General features: G+C 37.5%; 2 protein-coding genes across 2 annotated transcripts; both read right to left on the reverse strand.

The window, feature by feature from the left end:
• Positions 1-4: 4 nt before the first annotated feature.
• On the reverse strand, positions 5-10,747 carry LOC135079986 (2-amino-3-ketobutyrate coenzyme A ligase, mitochondrial). Its single transcript, XM_063974647.1, has 9 exons — positions 10,630-10,747; positions 9,784-9,944; positions 7,258-7,323; positions 7,065-7,166; positions 6,606-6,813; positions 4,860-5,040; positions 4,236-4,428; positions 3,590-3,767; positions 5-2,813 (listed from the first exon to the last, which is right to left on the reverse strand). Exons 1-9 carry the CDS (start codon positions 10,730-10,732, stop codon positions 2,656-2,658), a joined length of 1,350 nt encoding a protein of 449 aa, XP_063830717.1. The 5' UTR covers positions 10,733-10,747; the 3' UTR covers positions 5-2,655.
• Positions 10,748-11,319: 572 nt separating this feature from the next.
• LOC135079984 (pickpocket protein 28-like) lies at positions 11,320-20,954 on the reverse strand. Its single transcript, XM_063974641.1, has 14 exons — positions 20,580-20,954; positions 19,745-19,927; positions 18,551-18,680; positions 17,992-18,107; positions 17,813-17,912; positions 16,856-17,001; positions 15,806-15,914; positions 15,094-15,183; positions 14,011-14,150; positions 13,347-13,477; positions 12,999-13,058; positions 12,698-12,869; positions 11,784-11,957; positions 11,320-11,498 (listed from the first exon to the last, which is right to left on the reverse strand). Exons 1-14 carry the CDS (start codon positions 20,594-20,596, stop codon positions 11,450-11,452), a joined length of 1,617 nt encoding a protein of 538 aa, XP_063830711.1. The 5' UTR covers positions 20,597-20,954; the 3' UTR covers positions 11,320-11,449.
• Positions 20,955-23,236: the final 2,282 nt, after the last annotated feature.

Consider the following 23,236-nt stretch of genomic DNA (forward strand, 5'->3'; position numbering starts at 1 on the left):
CCTGTTATCATTATTATATTTATTTAAACATATACAAATATAGTGTAAATGTACTTTACAATAATATAAAACATAATATGCATAAAGGACATTAATATACAGGTTGATCAAATTATTATTTACATAGACAATTTACTAAGACAATGATTTTACATCGCTACATAGATGTTCAATTTTAACACCCTGCGTGTAGCAACTAGCAACCCTCACATTTTTGTCGTCGGCCGTTTGGTGTAGTGGTTCAGAACGGACTACTATGCCGAGAGGTCCCGGGTTCGATTCCCGGCCGGGCAGAAATTGAAGTGATGAATTTTAATTTCTGTGACGGGTCTGGGTGTTACTATGTATAATATGTATGTATTTAGAAAAAAAAAAGTATATGAGTAGTATATCCGTTAAGCTAGCACCCATAACACAAGCATTAAGTTGCTTACTTTGGGGCTAGCTGGCGCTGTGTGAAATTGTCCAAAGATTTATTATTATTATTTTTACTACTGCGGTTTCATGTAGTCATAAATGCCTACTTATGCTAATCTTATTTTCCTGTGTACCCTTGGCTGTTCCCTTGATGGTACAGTGGTAAATAAAATTTAACCGCTGTACCCTTGGCCGTAAAACCCAACCAACTTAAATTGTACACGTGACCAAGAGGACTAGCTTTTCTTGAATTTGGCCAAAAAACAAAAACAAATGAACATCGATAAAAACAAATGAAGTAACATGGATGTAGATAAAAGTAAAACCTAATTATAATTAATTAAGTACATAGAATAAATACAATATCACGCCATTTTCCTGTACCACTTCTGAAATGTCAAAATTGTAGTACTGTCGACCGTCATGTAATAAAACAATACCGCCATTCCTCTCAATAAAACAAGTAATATCATCATCAATGCAATTAGCTTCCATGATAAAACTCACAAAAAATTGTCCTAATAAATAATGTAATTATTTTCTACTTTTTAGTGCAGGTTTATTGGAGTCGGTTTTAATTTTTTTGTTAAAATTAATTTATTTCATGCTTTTTAGTTGATTAGTCTTTGTTATTCTCACTGAAGATGGGCAGTACCTATGTTTAATGAGATTGAGTAGTTTTCCATTTTAAGTGTACCTAAATTTACAAATACAGGCTACCTACTTTAAATAACAAAACAAAACTTACTTTAAATAACAAAGCAACTAAAAAGTATCATCTAACTCCTAACTTACGAAGTTTGACCTTTCATCATCAGCTCACCTAAAAAACCTGAAGTAATACAACTGTATGTACATACGTATTTAAAGAATTATTCTCCAACTCCTAAGCGTTAAGGAGTTTTACCTTCCATCATCACCTCATCAACATTAGATGATGACTACTAGATGCATATACTTGAATATCTTTAGAATAAATATGAGAAACGATATACGTGCCTATAAAATTTGAGATTTGCCCTCGATTTCCCTAGGATCCCATCATCAGATCCTGACTTGGTGACCATGGGACCACCTCAGAAGTGTACTGTATCGAACAAAAAAAAGAATTTTGAAAATCGGTCCACAATTGACGGAGTAATCGGTGAACATAAATAGAAAAAAAATGTGTACCCTTTTTTGAAGTCTGTTAAAAATGGCGTAATATTGTCTTTATTCTATGTACTTAATTAATTATAATTAGGTTTTACTTTTATCTACATCCATGTTACTTCATTTGTTTTTATCGATGTTCATTTGTTTTTGTTTTTTGGCCAAATTCAAGAAAAGCTAGTCCTCTTGGTCACGTGTACAATTTAAGTTGGTTGGGTTTTACGGCCAAGGGTACAGCGGTTAAAATTTATTTACCACTGTACCATCAAGGGAACAGCCAAGGGTACACAGGAAAATAAGGGAATCGAGTTGTGAATAGCTTTATTTAAGCCTCAACCACATCGTGTGCAGCCGGGCTAGGATGTGCGCCGTGATAAAATTTTTCGATGATTTTAGACGACAAATGTATGGGTTTATCACGTAATATCGATAAAAAGGCGTGATAAACGCTTGTCGCGGCGCGCATCCTAAGCCTACCATCGCCATCGCCGGCACGATCATACCATGACAGTTCACGCGACCTGTAATTGGCCTATGATCGCGCTGGCGATGGCGATCTGTGCACCCGTTGGTGTGGTTGAAGCATTAGAGTTTCTAACATGTCCAAATTAGTGATGTACAAGACTCGAGGCGTCGAGTTTTTTGAAGCCAGCTTTTTGAAGCCTCGAGGCGGAATGGCAAGGCTATAATTCTAATTGTTTGTATTCATTATTTGATTTGTGCCCTTTTGTGAAAAACGTTTTTCAAATATGTATTTTATTGTATTATCAAAATTTCTGCAGTTTTATATTTAATAGGACGATCTTAACACAAAAGTTAACTGGGCTTTCAAAAAGGCTCGAGCTCTCAAAAAGGCTGGAGCTCTGCGAAAGACTCCAAGCTTCATAAACGAGGCGAGCCCCGAAAAAGGCTCGAACTCTAAAAGACTTCCGAGTCGTCGAGCTTCATACAAACGAGGCGAGCCCTGTAAAACGACTGAGCTCTCGGCAAAAGGACTCGGAAGCCTCGAGCCTTGTACATCACTAGTCTAAATGCCCTAATATTTTAACAATCGGTCGGGGTTTCTCATAGATTCTTCTTAGCTTTCTACTTGACGAGGCCAACGCTTTTGCCAACCTCTGCGAACGCGGCCACCGCGCGTTGCACGTCGGCCGGCGTATGCGCAGCGCTGAGTTGCACGCGCACGCGAGCGCCGCCACGCGGCACCACGGGGAAACTAAACGCTACCACGTAGATACCGCGCTCTGGAAGAATAGATGTGGTTTTCGATGAGGAATTGAGAATATTACTTTATACACTTTTGTGGAGTATTTTTTTGTTCCATTTATAGGTAGGTACATAAGGGTATTTAGCCCAATGAAAGGGAAACTAATAGAAATTAAGAAAAATGTTTTCTTTCCAGTTGAAGTTCAAAATTTTATTCAATAGTGAGATGGTTTGTTTCAGTTAAAAACTCATGTCATTTCAAGAGTTATTTCAGAATAAGACTTAGAGCGCTTGTAGACGTCCGTTTTTTTGACCGGACAACGGCCCGATTTTTTCACCGGATTTAGCAGTGGTGTATGGTTTATAATGAACGTGTGCACATGCATCGGACATAGGTCCATTTTTACAGGGGCTTCAAATTAGAGGCGTGAGGAAGCGCAGGTATAGATCGTTTCATCCACGAAGACGCGCCCCACAAATTTTTAGTCGAGGGAAGCGCGTGGTGCGGTGAGTTTGATCCGAGCAATCCGAGCGTCATTATTGTAGTGTGCGTGTGCTCTCATGGATAATTTAGCGTGTCCGATAACACTCAAACATTAGCGGAAGAATGGTGGGGCGCGTCTTCGTGGATGAAACGATCTATTACCGCATTGGCTTTGGCGCTACAGCGTCACTACCGTAACAAACGCAACGTTCGTTCCACGTAGAAATTTTATGAAAATTATCAGTGGCGCCTCTTTAGCGCTACCTCACGCGTCTAATTTGAAGGCACCATTTAAATCTAAAAACATAATTAAACATTCATCCAACTCACCAAGCATTCCAGACGCGAGCTCCACAGCTATAGGCGCGTCTCCGACCATGACGGGGCAGATGGGGTGGTCATCTCCCGAGACAGTGAGGCCAGCCGCTTGCAGCCCCTCGCGGAACATCCGGGTGTTCTCACGCAACCGCTGCCTGAGATCGCTGCTGTTCTCCACCAGGTCTAGCGACTGAAATTTATTTATTATCTTTATTAGGAAAAGGAAACTAAAGAATTCATATTTTTAAGCTAGAATTGAATAGCAAAGTTATTTTCCACCAGTTCTCAATAAAAAGAAATTAATGAAATAGTTTTTTTTTAGAGAAAAACGCCTTTAAATAAAATCTTAAAACGATATAATATTAATCACATTATCAAATAGTTTTTATCTTCATTTGCTTTAGAAACTAGATCAATTTAATTAGGAAAAAGCTGCATATCCGGTCTACACACAGACTGCAATGGTAGAGATGTTTCCGTTAACTCTACAAAAAAATTAGATATGACGGTACTTTGTGCGGGTTTATTTCACACTTAAGTATTTAGTGTGCTTTCGATATTACAAGTGAATAGATCTGTTTAACTTTTTGTACAAGATTATTATACTTGAAGACGAAATTTATAGAAGAATATCTGAAACATTTTGAAGTGGATTTACCTTTAAAGAAGCGGCGACGACGGGTGGAGGCGGTGCGTTCGAGAACAGGTATGGCCTGGACACGTTTCTCAGCAGTGTTATGAGTTCCTTGGGGCCAGTGGTGTAGCCTCCCGCGGCGCCGCTGACGGCCTTGCCGAGGGTCGAGCAGATAATGTCGGCGGCGCCCATCAGGCCGCAGTACTCTTCTGTGCCCCTGTTATGAGGTAATTACGTAAATTACGTTTTAGTTTTGTAATTAATGCCCAGCTATGATTACGTGTTTAGTTTTGTAACCTGAAGGGACTCTAATATTGAAGCATGTTAGAACTATGTTAGTCGTTCGTCCACCTGACAAATCGAATAAAGAAGCGGCGTTTCATTTCACACTCTCTAGCCACATGCCTATTACGCAACTTTATTGTTTTGTATGCAAAGACATGATTTTTTTAGGCCATTTTATGCCTCCGTGAATCCGATTGTCGGTTTTTGCAGGAGTAGGTAGGTTCAGCACAACCAGTCCAGCGGTTGACGTGGATTAAACTATCTGCCTCTCTAATCGGCAGTTCGATGTCTAACGGCAATTTTTCGCCGCAAAAATTCCCTTTATTTGATTAAATAACACCAAAGGTAAAGCTTGTTTCTTACCGGCCAGTTTCCCCAAAAAAGCCAGTAGCATGGCTGTCATCCACAGCAAGCAACGCGCGATACTTGTCAGCCAGCTTGCGTAACCCCTCTATGGGAGCCACGGTTCCGTCCATGGAGAACACTCCATCTGTTACTATCAGCTTGATGCGAGCCTCGCTGTGGGCGAGCAGGTGCTCCAGTTCTGTTGAACAAAAGATTTAAGAGTTATTTCATTAATTTTAACCAAAGGACGTCCATTGCTGGACAAAGTCATCCCATAAGGATTTCCACAACGTCAAAGTCCAGTACTGCCCGCATCCAGGTGCTTTCCACGCATGACCCTCACTAGATCGTCAGGCCAGCGAATAGGAAGCCTGCCATTAGGTACGGTCTTTGGTCGCCACTTGAGAACGTTTCTGTCCTAACGGACCATCAGTTCTACTATCTATTATGTATTCTGTGGGCTACGTCGGTTACTTTGGTTCTCTTACGGTCCTCATTTCTGATTTGAGTACGGAAACTTCGAGTAGATTACTTATTTCAAAAAAATTGCTTACATTCATAATGACAGAAGTTTACAATGCAATTTGATTTGCGTAATTGCCGTTACTCTTTGGTAGAGCACACGCCAATTTTAAAAGTGCGTCTAATTCCAACCACGAGTAAATGATAAAAATATCTGAGATCAGTTTATTATTATAATATACTTTATTACACAGTTATTATTTTATGTTATTACTAGCTTTCCGCCCGCGGCTTCGCCCGCGTGGAATTTTGTCTGTCACAGAAAAACTTTATCGCGCGCGTCCCTGTTTCAAAAACCGGGATAAAAACTATCCTATGTTCTTTCCCGGGACTCAAACTATCTCTATGCCAAATTTCATCAAAATCGGTTGCGAGGTTTAAGCGGGAAAGCGTAACAGACAGACAGACAGACAGACAGACAGACAGACAGAGTTACTTTCGCATTTATAATATTAGTTGGGATGCTGGTCCTGTAGCGATTATTATAATGGTCGAATTAACATTTAAATCGATGCCTATTATTGGAGATAAATGATTACTTAGTTACTTGTTTGAATGAGTCTAGGTAAGTAGCTCTCTTTATAATAAATGTGTAATGTCAACATTATTTCAATAACGCTGTAAAATTCTTTTGATTTTATTAAACAACCGCTACACTTGGCAACATTTTTCATTTTTCACTTTGCCTAATTCTTACTTTGGATTATTTTTATTTTACAATTATAATTTGATTGTCGTAGCGACATGTCGCTATGAGTTGGAAGTTCAGCTAGTCACCAAAGCGGATATTAGAAGAAAGGGTAATTTTATAAAATTACTTAACACTAAAACCTTACCATTGAGATCTCTGTGCGGGTACCGGTACTTCTGAGCCTTGCAGAACCGGATCCCGTCAATGATGGAGGCGTGGTTGAGGGCATCCGAGAACACAGCGTCTTTTGATCAGCATGGGCTCGAATAACTCGGCGTTGGTGTTGAAGCACGACCCATACAAGATAGCATCTTCGCACCGATGGAACTGACAGTAGAACCTTACCATTCAGATCTCTGTGCGGGTACCGGTACTTCTGAGCCTTGCAGAGCCGGATCCCATCAATGATGGAGGCGTGGTTGAGGGCATCCGAGAACACAGCATACTCTGGCGTCAACATGGACTCAAGTAACCCGGCGTTGGCGTTGAAGGAAGCACGACTCGTATATGATAGCATCTTCGCACCAATGGAACTGACAGTAGAACCTTACCATTGAGATCTCTATGCGGGTACCGGTGCTTCTGAGCCTTGCAGAGCCGGATCCCATCAATGATGGAGGCGTGGTTGAGGGCATCCGAGAACACAGCGTCCTCTGGTGTCAGCATGGACTCGAATAACCCGGCGTTAGCGTCGAAGCACGATCCGTATAAGATCGCATCTTCACGCTGGTGGAACTGGGCCAAGCGGTTCTCCAGTTCCTAGAACATTTGAAGTCGAAGAATTGGTGAGGAACGAAGAGGAAATGTAGAGGTGTAACTGGAGAAGAATATTTAAGGATTACAGAGGTAGGTACGTACTCCTAATTCCGATTTAGTTAGAAAACAGTTTTTGTCGTTAAAAGCTTTATTACTTTCCCAAATATTGATTTCTGATGAATAGGGACAATAGTGTAGTTAAATACTGATAAACTATTTTATTTTTAAAGTAAACAGACATAGCCATATTTTACCTTATGTAAAGTTTGTGTTCCACAAATGAACCTAACGGAGCTGAGTCCAGCGCCATATTTGCTCAAGCTCTCCCTGGCCGCCTCTACGACTTCTGGATGATTCTAGAAACATGGAAAAGGAGCATTAAAACTGTTTTCTTTTTAAGAACAGCAAGGAAACACCAATTAGTTAAATTTTGAACTGAATACTCACTGCTAATCCTAAATAGTTGTTCGCACAAAAGTTCAAGAATTCACCTTGAGCACCTTGGACCGTCACCTGCAAACAAGAATAAGTTAAAGAAGAATAACAAACACTACGTGCGTAATATTTTTTCAACCGACTTCAAAAAAGGAGGAGGTTCTCAATTCGACCCGTATGTTTTTTTTTTTTTCTATGTTTGTTACGCGATAACTCCGCCAATTATGAACCGATTTGAACAAATCTTTTTTCGGCGTATAGGTAATACCTCAAGGGTGGTCCCATTTAAATTTAATAATAGAAAAAACAACCCCCAAGGGTGGAAAATTGGGGATGAACTTTTTTATACGCAATATCTCCGCCGATTATTAATCAATTTGAACGATTATTTTTTTGTTGAATAGGTATTATCAAAAGGGTGGTTTCATGCGAATTTGAAGAAAATATTTCACCCCCAAGGGTGGAAAATTGGGGATGAACTTTTTTATACGCAATATGAAGTTGAAGTCGGTTTTATTTTTTTTTAAAGTTAATTATTAGCATTTCCCTCTCATTCCATCATGACGCCGAGGCTACAAATTGTTATTATGATAATTAACTTTTAAAAAAAATAAAACCGACTTCAAATGCGTGAACACAAAAAAAACTAAAAATTAAAAATATTGCGTATAAAAAAGTTCATCCCCAATTTTCCACCCTTGGGGGTGAAATATTTTCTTCAAATTCGCATGAAACCACCCTTTTGATAATACCTATTCAACAAAAAAATAATCGTTCAAATTGATTTATAATCGGCGGAGATATTGCGTATAAAAAAGTTCATCCCCAATTTTCCACCCTTGGGGGTTGTTTTTTCTATTATTAAATTTAAATGGGACCACCCTTGAGGTATTACCTATACGCCGAAAAAAGATTTGTTCAAATCGGTTCATAATTGGCGGAGTTATCGCGTAACAAACATAGAAAAAAAAAAAAAAAAAAAACATACGGGTCGAATTGAGAACCTCCTCCTTTTTTGAAGTCGGTTGAAAATATCGGAGACGGTGTTGAAAACAAAAGAACGTTGAACTTTCTTGTAGTCGGAAAAATAAAACAGCACGTCATAAATAAGTAGATACTGAGTTCGATGACAGTCCATACAATAACGATATAACTACCTACGTGACATCCACGTGTGGTGACGTCCTTGACGGCAAAACTACTGATGAAACGTTGAAAATTTCTGTTAAATTGAAAAAGCTGTTTTATTCCTTTTTAATTAATGGCGAGTTTCGATTATTGTACGCGCTATGGAAAGCTGAACATTCGAGAAAGATTGTAAGATCTCTAGGACTTTCATCAAGGATACGATCTTGAAGAAAACGACACGACACAAAATGCTCAAATCTGAGGAGAAATTTATAGAGATTAGACTATGGATCTACAAACAACAGTTTACATTAACTATCATCGATTTATCTAAAAACACGAGGAAAAAGTTTTTTCCGTCAATACAATGTAAAATTACTTTGGTAACTTTACTGATACATTACAGTTTGCTATTGTTAAACTTGACATTGACTGTTGCAGTGACGAGGAAATGATTTCAAGAAGGGCATCATTGAGTACTGCACGCGAGGACAATTTAGCAACATTATCCATGGTGTTACAATGTTTGCTCTTCTAGATGTCAAAATTCAAATCTTTTCGCTTCTCTCCGTTCTTCTCGATAATTATCTAACTAGGTAGCATATAAAGGATTCAGAGATTTACTCTTTTTGCTATTTAACTTTCTCAAATACCTAAATGGCCTAAAACCATGCCACCACCATGGTATGACATCAAAATTGCATTTCAGTAATATTCTATTAATTGTAGAAATGGCAGATAAGACTATGATGTTTGCACACTGAGTTCTTATCAGGCGAATCGTGTATAACTTGCACATGGTATTGTTTGATGAATGAGAAGAGAAATAAATAAGCGTATTCGTAGCGTAATGATCTTATTTACGGTAAATTTTTAACAACCAGGGCCTCAGCAAAATGATGGAAAGGAAAATTCCATATTAAAAGTAACTCTACTTATATTCCATTGGATATTTTTATATCCCACCCAATCACTTGAAATCCTTCGGAGCGTGAAACAAGTTTATTACATCGTGTTTGTTTATTGCAGCGAAGCATTCGACTCTACTTTCAGCTCTTGATTTTTGTAAAGCAATTTGGCGTAACTTTGCCACTCCTGTCCATTCTTCTTCAGATCGTGGACCTGACGGGTCTGCAAGGCTACTCCCTAACGCTGTTTGTTTTGGGTCTATTTATCACTGTTGCACATACTGACACTTTGCATGAATTGGACTGAAACTTTGTTTTTTATGCAGAACACCTGCTTGTTCTTACATTTATTGCAATCACACAAGATGTTATGTGAGATGCAGTTTGTGAAGGTACTTACTTGCCTTGATGAGGCCCGGATTTAATGTTGGGGAAAGACAGCGTAAAGATTGGATTAAAGTTGTTGGGTGTGTATCCTACAGATTCTCTTTTTATTACTTACCTTTGTTTGCTGCGGCGATGTGAGGATCCTCTCGTGCTTCCAGGTCTTGGCTTTCTTGATCTCCTGCAGCCGGTCGTCCAGCACTTCCCGTAGCTTCGCCACTCCTGCGCGCTCCTTCTTCTTCAGCTCGTGGAGCTGACGGGTCTGAGTCCCATTGAAAACTGCATAATGATTTATGCTAGTTAGTTTATTCAATAAAATAACAGAGTATTAGAAATAGAAGTAATTTCATGGAAGTTTTCGTATTGAGCATGGTAGCTCACTATGAGCGAGAGGGATTGCTTGATGCGAAAATACAGGAATATAGCTAAGGGAGAGTAGTTACTCCCAACAAAGCGGAAAATAGAATTCTTTCCTACTACACCACGCCCTACGCCAATAATCTCACAGCACAGTTCACATTATCAAAATGTATGCAAACATTTACATTACTTAGCCGTAGAATAGCAGAGTAGACTTTAAAACCAAGGTCGACTAGATTTATAACAAAAAAGTAGTAATAATGAAGTTTTTGCTAATTTCTTATTTACCTATTACTTAGTATGTAGTACATTTCCATTTAAATTTAATTCCATTTTAATTTCAATTAGCTAAATAAAGACGATGGCAGATTTACACAAACGAGATTTTAAAAGTCCAGCAGGCACTAACATAACAGAAGGTCATATGGCCGGGCCGGCAAAAATGTTGAGATAACAAAAAATAATAAGCGCTTCAAACAGTTCTAAAACTTGAATAGGTACATTATTCGATTGGGAATCCGTGAAATTATCACTGGTTAGCAGAAGAAAGTGCAAATTAAACTAAAGGTAATTTGGAAAACTGTAAAATAATGGAAAACTTTACCGATGCGCAGGAGTTGCGAGCGTAGCGCCACCATCGCGACGAATGACGTTGCCCTCACCCGCCTCTTTGGCAGACCAGTCACGCAGGTTTCTGTTTCGTACATAATTTTGTTTTCGTTTCAACAAACTGCTACACTCGGCTCAATGTTTACCCATTTAGTTAGCAGTTGCTAAGTATATTTACATGCATGAACCGAGCAAAGAATTTTATTGGAAATTTTAGAGATGTTTCGATACATTTTGGGAGCCTATACTCTCTATGCTCTACCTATTGTCTCTACATTGGCCTTTATCGACCCATCAATTAATTATTACCTGTTTTACGATAAGGCCTATTATTTATTTAAAACTAAAGTCAATCTTGTCACTGATTTAAATAGGTAAATTACATTCCTTAATTTGTTGTTCCACAGCACAGTCCTGTCTGAACTAACCAGTTTTTTGTGTTTCTATATTTTATTTGGTTTTTCCTTGTTTTAGCAGTCGAGTATTGCACGTACACGTTGTTATCGGTGTCGTACCGTGTGTGTGTCACAAATGAGCTCGCCACGCGAAAACTAGCAGATGTGTGTATCAGAATGTGCAACTAAGTAGAGAAATCTGAAAATCACTTTCTTAACGTGTAAAATATCAAGTTTATTCACTCTCGGAAACTTTATGATAGGTATGGATGTTAAATAAAAGAGACGTGACAATGTAAACAACTTTATTTCAGTAAAACCATGGTAAAACAACTTAGATTTACTAAGGCAAGAAAGCGTCACAGCATACATTTGAGTATTTTATTTATGAAATTACAAATATTTAGGTACGTTTATGGCTCACGTTTCTGCTTCAACTGTAGATGATCTTCTTATATGGCAGAATAGTCTGAAAGTATTTAAATAATAATTATGCATCAACATTCAACATCAAAATCAATTAACTTTGATTAAGTGGTTAAAAAGGCGGTAAAACTTCGTAATATTTTTTTTCTTTGTAACTAAAGTGTTCACTCTAGAATTGAACATGTTTGGGATAATAAAAACTTTAAACTTATATTTTATCCATTCTAAGGTTTAGTAGCAATGAGTAGGAAAGAGTTATCTGTAATTTAAAACTTCGCCTATTACGCTAATATTATGTTTCCGTGCATCAAAGAGCATAACGACAAACCTCATGGAGAAGTAATAGATGATCTCCACCAAGCTCAAGAAAGAGAATCCCATGAAAAGTCCCATGATGCCTCCGCAGTTGGCGAGGAAGTCCACCCCACCATACAACTCAGAGCGCCGCAGAGAGGTGTACAATTCATCACTGAAGTATACCACCAGGCCTGAGGGAAGTCGCCTGCGAGGAAAAGTGGAGAAGACATATACATATAGTCTTTACTGCACACAACATAAAACTGTCGATTACAAGAAAGACAAAATGGAAATGGCACTATTGGTGGGCTTAACATTGGCTAATTTTGAAGTATGCCCATATTTGATCCCATCTTTGTGGTAAAACCATTTACCCAATTGCGCGACCCAATGGAGGATTCTATTTCTTCACTTACAAAATCACCCAAAGGGCGATGGAGCGTGCTATGCTCGGAGTTTCCCTGCGTGATCGAATCAGAAATGACGAGATCCGTAGGAGAACCAGAGTGACTGACATAGCCCGCAGAATCGCTAAAATCAAGTGGCAGCCGGCAGTGGGCGGGGCACATAGGTCGTAGAGCTGATGGCCGAAAGTTCTTGAGTGGCGACCACGAGCCGGAAGACGTAGCGTGGGCAGGCCTCCCACTAGGTGGACCGACGGTCTGGTGAAGGTCGCGGGAGGTGCCTGGATGCGAGCGGCGCAGGACCGGTCTTCGTGGAAATCGTTGGGGGAGGCCTTTGTCCAGCAGTGGACGTCTTTCGGCTGAAACGATACGATTACAAAATCTCTAACTAAATTATTCACCGTAGTGATCGGTCCTGTATCATTTGACAAAATGCTATGAGATCGTGGAAAACCTGTTCCATGTCTCATACAAATGTTGCACAAAATAATATGGTCTTAAACTCACTTATACATATAAGCTACGGAATCAGTTCACTCACCATCCCTGAGCGATATCCGGGTCAGGATTGAGCCTGTAGGTCGTGAGATCGTACACAGCTTGAGACACCTCAGCATCGTACTTGAGTTCCGTGCAGGCTTGCAGGCAGTCACATTCTTGCACTTGATTCTTCGACTCCGGTCGCAATGACGACTTGGAGAGAGATAATTCCTCTGTGGATGATGAAATTCCTCTTTAGATATGAGAGCAAAAAAAGTCAGACCAGTTTGCGAGAGCAAATTAAGAGACATTGTAATATACACTTTTGCACCTTCATGTACTTTGTATCAAATTATACATACCTAAAGCATCGAGAATGCATTGTCGTTTTCCACCGCCACAAACTTTTGTGTTCGGGCCATCTGAAAAGAAAAAAAAAACGTATAAAGCATGCAATGTGACGCCATAGTCCGCCATACTACTTAGCACCAGATCCATATGGTATGTTGTCACAAAGTGGATGGTTTTATTAAGTGTCGGGATCGGGAACACGTAAGTGCCCTGAATCTTGTAGGTAGATAGAAAACGATGAAATGAAATGGGCATTTCCCATCTTCCTTTACAGACTTTCCCGGATGCGGGAAAATGGGAATTTTCATGAAATGTACAATTTTCTGAAAAACCCGAAGAAATCATGGGATTCTGCTTACGTGGCATGTACAGAGGTACGCATCCGCATCGCAGCGCGGTGTGGTTCGACGAGCACTCAAGCTCGCAGTTCCGTTGCGTGTAAGTTCGGAAGAAGTGCAGGTAGCGCTCATCGGGGAAGTAGCATTGGCGTCTGGAAATTGTTTTTTGACAAGAAAAATGTTAGGGAAAAGAACTTGAGGTTCGATTACGTACAATATACAACATTCAAAACTAGATTGAATGTCATTCATCAAATTGCTCTACATTGAGACACCTGACTTGAGCTAAGCCTTATTTTGCGAGGTTTTCGTGTTTTATAATAATTAATGATGTGTGTAAGTGTAGGTAGATACATATAGGCCTTTTCAATCAACATGCGGAAGAACCGGAATAAGTATCTTCAAAAATAAATTGTAAAGCGGATTTTGCACCTCGCAATACAAAAATGCCTACATCTGTTTCCACCAACAAAGAGTACTTAGAGCGAAAATAACAAAGAGTGCAAAAGGAATAAAAATGAGCTCGCTCATCAAATCAATACTCCCAAACTCTTACTCTGTAGAAAAGCAATCCTATTTTATGTACTCGAAGATCGTCCGCTAGATATTCCATCTTTGGTGGTGGAAAACGGGCTTAACATTGCAAATTAATTACATATTTTGATTCGAAAACAATTCAATTTACTTATGCGGTGGATAGTGCTTCAGTCCGTCAGATGTGTCCATGACCCGTGGCATGATGGCAGCGGCCGACTGGTACTGTATGGGCAGTCGGAAGAAGTTCTGGCCCATGTTGGGCAGTTCGGCAGGACTATGAAGCCATATCTAAAAGTATGATTTGAGTATGGAAATAATAGGCAAGTACCTAGGTCTAGGTAGGACTTTAAGTTTTAAGTCAATACAGGTCTCGTTATGGATATTTGGACCACTTTTGTTTGTCCAGTCTCCTTTGTTGGTGTTACTTCGTATGTTATGATTCGTGGAAAAATTAAAATTTTTCGTTGAAAAATGGGAACTTTTTCTACTGTTTACAATGTGAAAAGACAATGCCGGAAATTGGCGTCTTTTTTTTTTCGCGCGGCCATCGACCAAACCTTGTTTTTTGATTACAAAATAGTGTAATAAACCAAACTTACTATGATATGTATACCTCTAAACTCAGTCTGAACTGAGTTACGAGCATCAGAAGTTTGATGATTTTCATACTAGATTTGCTGTTTGCGCGCAAGTTTTGTAAGAAATTGCAACAAAATAATGACATTGTATGTGTAAACAAACAATACCATCCATTAAAGGCTCCAGACATCAGTATGCAGCAGAATCAGCGCAATAAAAAAATAGCGCAATATTTTGTTGCAATTTCTTACAAAACTTGCGCGCAAAAAGCAAATCTAGTATGAAAATCATTAAACTTCTAATGCTCGTAACTCAGTTCAGACTGAGTTTAGAGGTATACATGCCATAGTAAGTTTGGTTTATTACACTATTTTGTAATCAAAAAACAAAGTTTGGTCGATGGCCGCGCGAAAAAAAAAAGACGCCACCTTCCATACAAAATCTGGCATTGCCATTTGATATGACTTTTGGGTAGGTATCTACAAGAAAATCGTTGCCACAAAAGTTCTATCAATTTAAAACATTAGCACTTCAAACTTGACCAAATTAATTATTATCGAAATGTTAATTCATAGTGTTTTAAGTAAAAACGTAACAAGTATTTAAATAAATAACTTTAGTTAAGCACTTTATAATTTAAAATTTCACTTACTTTGAAACCCTGTACAGGACCGCGGCAAACTTGATCCAAGTCTCTAATGTCGGTTAACAAAATAACTTCGAACTCTACACCACCGTAGCTCTGTAATTAAATGGTTGTTAGTAATTTGTTAATTAGTATTTACATAATTGTAGCGTACAACGTTTTGTTACTTTACTTTCCTATGAAATTCGACTATTTTAGGTCTTCACGTAGTAGCTTTAGTTTCAAATACCTTTTGCGTGTTAACTTAAACTCTATAATTTATTCAATGTTAATTAAGATCTAAAATAGAGCCTTTTTACAAAGTTAATTGATAAATTAACTTTTTTTTTTCAATCATAGAATCGGGGGGCAGTTTCAATATTCTGTAGCCCGAATTATATTGAAAAGAGACCAAAGCACAGACTTTTTGTCTTTCAGGTATTCATCATTTCAGCCATAGGACGTCCACTGCTAAACATAGGCCTCCCCAATGATTTCCATTATAGCCGGTTGGTAGCGACCTGCATCCAGCGCCTGCTCCTTCCTGATACCTTTATGAGGTCGTCAGTCTACCTTTCAGGTATTAAATTAAAATACATTACTGTTTGTTGTGCTCTGATGGTAATATTAGCCGAAGCATGATTTTTCAGGTAGGTATCAATTTTCAGATGCTCTGTTATTTCCTACATTACGATAATATTATTGTTTGTGGTTTTTCAGCATATTTCCCTCAACTTACAGGGCCTCTCAGCGGATATGTTTGGACGGTCTCGTCGTTAGGATAACCTCGCTCCAGCGTCCATTTGCTCCGATTCATCCCCCCCACGTGGTAGTAGTCCTTATGGAGACTGCAATCAAATCAATGCGTACTTTCAAATTATTAGAAATTGCCCATAAAGAAATGGCATAATGTGGTGATAGTTAGTTGAAATTTGGAAAACCCTTTACGGAGCGAAGTAGGTAACTACAAACGGAAAATAATCTAGAGTGACTCTGATAATCTAGAGATTCGCTTTCTTTAAGTAAGTAATTTATAGGTAAATTCGTGAGTTGCAGGTTTTTCAGGGAGTGTTTTTATTACTTCAAAACTTCAGCGAGACTTTAGGTGCTTCATACATATCGGACACTACTACTACTACGTACTAGCGGCCGCCCGCGACTTCGTACGCGTGGATCCCGTTTTAACATTTACTTCAGACTGTGTAAGTCATATAATAATCTCAGCGCTGATGTTAATTTGTTTGGCACAAATATTTCTAAATTCCGTCGTCAGATTAACCAAATAACCTAACTTAATTAATTTGCTAACTATTGTCTATCTTGGCACTCATTAGCCGCCTTGTGGTTGCTCGTTGCTTTGCAATTCAGTTTTTAGAGTAAGTACTTACTTTCTTTGAATGGTTTGGTTTATATAAACGAATGCAGTGTTTACCTACTATTATATTATTATATTGTACTCTTAGAACATAGAATTAATGGATTTTTTTGTTATATTGTATGTATTATTGTACAATTGTTGGTAAACCAATAAATAAAAATAAAAATGAAAATAAAAATAAATACCCCCTTAGGGGTTGAATTTTGAAAAATACAGTCTTAGTGAGCACCGACCAAGGGACCATGAAAGGGACCATGCAAAATTTGAGACTCCAAGCACTTGTAGTTTCTGAGATTTCGTGATGAGTAGGTAAACAACTAGTCAGTCAGTTAGTCAATCAGTGACCTTTCGCTTTTATAAATATAGAATAGATAGACAGATAGATAAAATATTAGCACTAGACCGACTTACTTTTCCATCCGGAACATTTCGTCCGCAGACAGCATGTTGAAGGTGTAGCAGTAGCCGTCCTTGGTCAGCGTGGGGAAGAACATCTCGGGACACGTGAGGTTCTGCCACAGGCAGTCCATGAACAACTCCTCGCGAGGTGGGGCCAACTGGGAAACATTTTCAAAATAATTAATGCATGTTTTTGTTCTTCTTCTTTTCGTGTCGACAACAAACCTACACAGTGTCAGCCCAAAACTCCGCCACAAGAGTGGCGTTGTCAGTAGCACTCATCAAATCCTCCTGAGTGCAGTTGCTTGGGCACTCAGGGCAATCAGGCCATGTTTTTGTTGATTGTGAAGAGCAAAACACGCGCTGGATGCCTGGCTTACATTGAATTGTTTAGAGTTTGCTAAGTTAGGGCGAGTTATGGTCTTATCTGGGCAACAAATTAGGTACATGAAAATGTTTGTTGTTGGTGGGTAATTTACATGAAATTTTACACCGCACAAACCAGAAATACTTACAGAAGTTCCAACATTAAAATGCCAATTAAGGCAGTCTTACCGCTAGGAAGCGATCTCTATATAGAACCCAGGGAGATGAAAGTTTTTATTCCCTTTCATTGTTGCCTTTTGCTAAGAGACGGTTCTAGAGTTCGGTATAACTAGTTTAGTGATGTAGAGTAGGTATCTAGTTTAGTAATGTTTTAGTAGTTAGTTGGTATAGAAATGAATTATTATAAAATTGTCCGGTATTAAACAAAAAGTATAATGTAAGTAATTACATATTTTACTCATTTATTAGGAAGATCATGGTGGTTACGTGATTAGGTAGGATTAGGCATATCTGTTTAGATGATGTGATGATTGATGACTAACCTTGCTTATTGTTTGTATTCAAATCAAAAGTAATTAGTCATTCTAATTAGTACCTAATACCTACTTTATTGATCTTTAAAATCGCAAAATTTAAATTTACCTTTTGTAAAGTTTTAATAGAACTTTTAATATCAGCGTAATCCGGTCCATCGCTACGATCGTTGTTGCATAAAAGTAGCATGTCGTGGTATAATTTTAAACTGAAAATAAAATAATTATTACAGTGACATAATTGTAGGCCATCTGCAATTGAGCGCAAAATGCATTATGGTAACTCACTCTTCATCACTGATCATGGATGGATTACTCCATCGTTCTTTCGACGCTTTTGTAAAATTAAATATTCTCTGTCTAGGTTTGGTCTCGCTACAGAGAGTAACTGCTGGAAATGGTATCTGAAATAAGTTAACCCAAATTACATTACATCTAGTGCAAACAAAAATACTAAAGTTACATTAGTTTTATAAATATTATGTATAAGTACAGGTGTTCGGAAAAGTTTGCCAAACACATTGGATAGATAGAGCCATTTTGAGAATACTTTGGCCATTTGATCTTAGAAGTGAGCAATTATGTACCCGATTGCGCCAGAATAAGGGTTTTTTTTAAAATTATTATTTAAGAGAATACGCTAAATTCGTTCGTTACAGTCAAATGACGTCCACTGTTGGACAAATGCCTCCCCCAAGGATTTCTACAACGACCGATCCTGTGCTGCCCGCATCCAGACACCTCCCGCGACTTTCACCAGATCGTCGGTTCACCCATATTACCTAACCTACATCTTAAATTGTAGGTCCTAGTATCAAATCAAATTAATTAAATACAGGATACTTACATGCCATACAGAATTAGATGTCTCGGCAAAACTCACGATCACGGGTGTTTCGTCCCATTTGACCCACACCTTACGGATGAAGAAGGCGCACACCACTATACTTATGATCACCATAACTACCCACCATATTCTGCATTAAACATTTTATGATTAAGGATGAGTTGCACCACCTAACTTTGACCGTAACTTTAACGATAACCGGTGGTTTTTGTATGGAGTTTGACAGATTTTTGACGTTTGTCAAAGTTAAAGTAAGATGGTGCAACCCAGCCTAAGTCTCTTCCCTATACTCGTACGAGTAGGTAGTTACTTATTATTCATTATTTAAGCAAAATTATTAACTACAACTGCAAACTTAAAAGATGAGCATAGACTATAGAGCATCTCTATGTAATTTAACATTCTTGCGAATTGTACAATACAGGTAAAATGTATGACGTTTGGTTCGTGACTGGGTGATAATAAGCTAGATATTTCACAGAGCTCGTTGCTCGTGCCTCGTTGTTTGTGTTACAAGTAAACGCTCTAGTCTATACTCACCTTAACATTTATACGTCGACGCCAGCTGAAGCGATTTGATCAAACTTTGAAACTTTAACTAAATAGATTGGTAGCTTCAAATTCTTAATAATATACCTATTGTAATACATTACATACATAATTAAAAAACATACTAACATAACCAGTCATACGTATAAATTGTGATAATAAAACTGTAAAACCACTTTAGTCAATGAGGCTTTTAGTAGATTTTTATCATGTACCCACAATAGTTTGCCATAGCCATAGTCTATTGACGCGAGCTACGAGTATATAATATGTTACTTGAATATTAGTAAGTTATTTTATTATTTATTTAAGCTTTCATTCCATATAATTGGTACACAAGGCGAACTTCTAGCCATAAAGGCATCTCTGCCAGTTTACCTTCGCGGTTTTTTACGGGGAGAGTGAACAAACTTTGATATTGTTTAACAGTAATTTAAAAAATATTATGTAGGTATATTATTTTTAGATATTACTCACAGCCTTTAACCTTCACTGTGTGAGGGACCATATTAACTACTACTTATTGTATAACTTTAAACTGGTTTTGATATCGTGTCTAATATAAATAGCAATTTAAGTTATTAAACGTCCAAACTTGTTTTTCCTAATTTACTTAAAAATTTGTTAAACAGGCTAATATCTTACCTTTCGACTAACGTAAACCTTTCGTCCAGCACATATCGGAATCCATGTAAAGTGGTATTTGAGAAAAAATCCTTTAAATTATCGCGAAATGGTCGTGGTCTTTTCTTCTTCTTGGAAGATTCCACCTCTTGGATGTTCGTGCCATTTTTGGAGTTCAACTGGTAGCTATTCGGAGACTTGTAGCTGTAAATAAAAATATTATTAGGTGTGCTTTAATTAAGTAGAGTCAGTACGGCACTGCTACAACTAGGTACATTTTTGATTTAATTACTTCCATGATTACTTTTGTTTAGATTTTTTTTCTTTATTCAGAAAACCACAGCTCTTTATAATAACAGGTATTTTTGTTCTTACAGCCAATAATGGATTCTATATATTATTACAATCTCATAAAAAACAGTCAAAGGGGCAAAAAAGAAACATAGTCTTGCATGCAGGTTGTGTGTGTGTGTGTGTGTGTGTGTGTGTGTGTGTGTGTGTGTGTGTGTGTGTGAAAAAATAGGAACCTTTAATGAATTTATTATTATCTAAACTACTTAGATGTGCCCGTGACTTCTTAGGTACCTAGGTACTGAAAATAGTTTCAAAAATGTTTCCCGTTATTTGTATTTTGTATTAAATTTTTCTTTACTATTGGCTGTTGGATGATGTTATATTGATATAGCTTAAAGCCTTCCTCGATAAATGGACTATCCAACACAAAATAATTTTTTTCAAATCGAAGGAACCAGTCTCAGTAACCAGTTCCTGAGATTAAATTAGCAAACAAACACACTCTTCAGCTTTATCTAAAAGCACAAGTGAAAACCATTTTAATTAAAAAGCTCTTACGTACCTGTAATCGTCAATCATTGTTTTAATTTTGGAGTTAGGGATCCGGACTCGGTTCAAACTTCGGTAATTTCAACAATTAACACATTCAAAATTGGTTAGATTTAAACTGACGTATGTTAACTAACGTCCGTGTGGCACGGAGCCTTGATCCGACTCGTCCCGTAAAGCACCTTACATGCCATTGGCCATGCGAACTAACAAAGGTCATGACCAAATAATTAAGTTCTATAGGTATGCAAAGTTTTAAAGTTATAGGATCCTTTTACACAGATTGATGTAGCAAGGTAACGCGTTAGATCACTTAATTGCCTTTATTATAAAATTTAAATCCTTTAAAAATAAATGGTTACCTCACTCTCGACTACAGTCGAGTTTGGGCGTCTCTTGTTTTATTTAGAAAACAAACAGCTTGTTTGCTATATAATATTTTAAACTATTATTTGCATTTTTACTATAAAATTATCAGGATTAAAATATTTGAAACTATTAAATGCCTACCTATAAACTATGTTATTGTGTAGATCAGTGGTTCCCAACCTCTCTGGACCAGGGACCACTTTGATATCTTTATTGTGTGCAGGGACCATTTAAAAAGCGTAAATAAACTAAAACCAAAAACTGTAATTAAAATAAATATTATTTAAAAGGAAGACATTTATGTAGAAAACAAATACGATACCAAATCAATTAAGTACATTTGTATTGATTTGTTTTGTTTGTATTTTTCTGTACAAGTTCGGTAATTAAACTAAGACTAAATTACTTAAACCCTCTCATGACACGCGAGTTTCTATCACTTGCAAGATTTAAAATCGTTTGCGGACCATGTTTATTTTTAGCTTCTGTGGACCACCGGTGGTCCATGATGGACCACTGGTTGGAAACCCCTGGTGTAGATATTTTGATTATGTTGCGATTACCTGCTACTTGCGAATTTAGGGCCAAAGCAAAACTGTATCAGTATCCTATAATGTAAGGTTGCAATTAACGTAATTAAGCTCCACAAACTCAAGTATAATCAAGCCAATTCAATCACTAATCAACTAACGCACTAATTAATTGAAGTACAATATGAGCTGCTAGAACGCGTTAGCCCCATTAATTTTGTAGGGAACATAATATGACATGACCTGTCTTGGATACCTACCAAGCTAGAATAAACATAAGTACTATAGCAAACACTTTACTAGAATAGGTCCCAAACAGTTCCAAATTAAAACAATTACTTAGCTACTTCCTATGATATTGTACTTAAAAGCTACGCTACGGCATTTTTGTGTTTTTAATTCAATTAGGCACTCTCACGCAAACGGTACCATATACCTACTTAATGTAATGAAGATTAATTGCACAAGTGGATATCTGCAATTATAAATAGCCGCAATGCCACACCTACGTATGGACAAAATTAAAACGAGTTACCTATAAATTTATTGATGAGGGCCTCATTTCCGTGTCATAAATTATTAATGTGCTGGTCTGTACTAAAATAAAGAAAACGCATATTTAAATTACTGTTAAATCGCCAATTTCCATGGTCGATTAAACCTGAATTAAAATTAAATATAATACCTATTCAAAACCACGGTATGTGTTTTTATTTATTTTTACATAGAAAAAGTTTTTAAACTTTCCCGCTACAGCCTGGAATCAACGGCCTTGACATTTACGAAGTTTGTCAATAGTATAGTTCCAACATATTATGAACTGTCCTATCCATGACATTGACAGTGGGGCGCCACCGTCAATGCCGGATCGCTGGTTCCGATTTTTGCCATGTTGGAAACCATACAGGGTGGAAACGTTAAGTGATCTCACTCGATTATTTCTTAACTATACAAGATATTAAAAAAACTGGTTACTGATCCTGAAAGTGCTTAATGAGCTCTTTCAAACGGTACCAATAATAAGTTACAGAATAAACTGGGTCTATCTGAAAATTCAATGTTTCCAGCTTCCATACTAAATGTATGCCAGACACACAATATTAGAAGTGTAATTTTTTAAATTTAATAAATACTTAAAATAAACTCGTAAATTGTATTCTTATTTTAAATTATTAATGAAAAACATTGGTTTTAGGCTTTACTTGCTATAATATTATCAAGAGATGAGTGTCATGACTGTGGTAGTACTAAATGTATGGAAGAAGGAAACATTGAATTTTTGGTTAGATCCAGTTTATTCTGTAACCTATTATTGATACCATTGGATAGAGCTTGTGAAGCACTTTTAGAATCAGTAATCAGTTTTACGATATCATATGTAGTTTTTAAAATAATGTGACTTTACCAAATGTATGGAAGCTGGAAACATTGAAGTTTCGGAAAGATCCAGTTTATTCTGTAACCTATTATTAATACCGTTTGATAGAGCTCATGAAGCACTTTCAGGATCAATAACTAGTTTATTGATATCTTGTATAGTTTATAAATAATCGAGTGAGATCACTTATCGTTTCCACCCTGTATAGTTGAACGATGGTAGCGCCCCCCTGTCATTGAGTTTGGTGGGACAGTTCAGCGTGGGTCATCTATATGTCGTTCCGACTTCACCATTAACATGCACAGTGCGGCGGTTATTATTTTATTTATTAATGGAGCAAAAAATGTAACCAAATTAGGAGCATACTTTGTATTTTAATGAGAGTTACAACAA

The sequence above is a fragment of the Ostrinia nubilalis genome, chromosome 17, assembly GCF_963855985.1.
Source record: "Ostrinia nubilalis chromosome 17, ilOstNubi1.1, whole genome shotgun sequence".
NCBI lineage: Eukaryota > Metazoa > Arthropoda > Insecta > Lepidoptera > Crambidae > Ostrinia > Ostrinia nubilalis.

Coding starts and splice junctions, on each gene's coding strand:
- LOC135079986 (XM_063974647.1), bottom strand. CDS start 10,732: ATGTACGAAACAGAAACCTGCGTGACTGGTCTGCCAAAGAGGCGGGTG. Junction 9,945..10,629: donor CTCGCAACTCCTGCGCATCG/GTAAAGTTTTCC, acceptor ATCATTATGCAG/TTTTCAATGGGACTCAGACC. Junction 7,167..7,257: donor ACAACTATTTAGGATTAGCA/GTGAGTATTCAG, acceptor CCATGTTTCTAG/AATCATCCAGAAGTCGTAGA.
- LOC135079984 (XM_063974641.1), bottom strand. Junction 18,681..19,744: donor AGGTTTACGTTAGTCGAAAG/GTAAGATATTAG, acceptor TGTTTAATGCAG/AATATGGTGGGTAGTTATGG. Junction 13,478..14,010: donor AAGCACTATCCACCGCATAA/GTAAATTGAATT, acceptor AACAATTTCCAG/ACGCCAATGCTACTTCCCCG.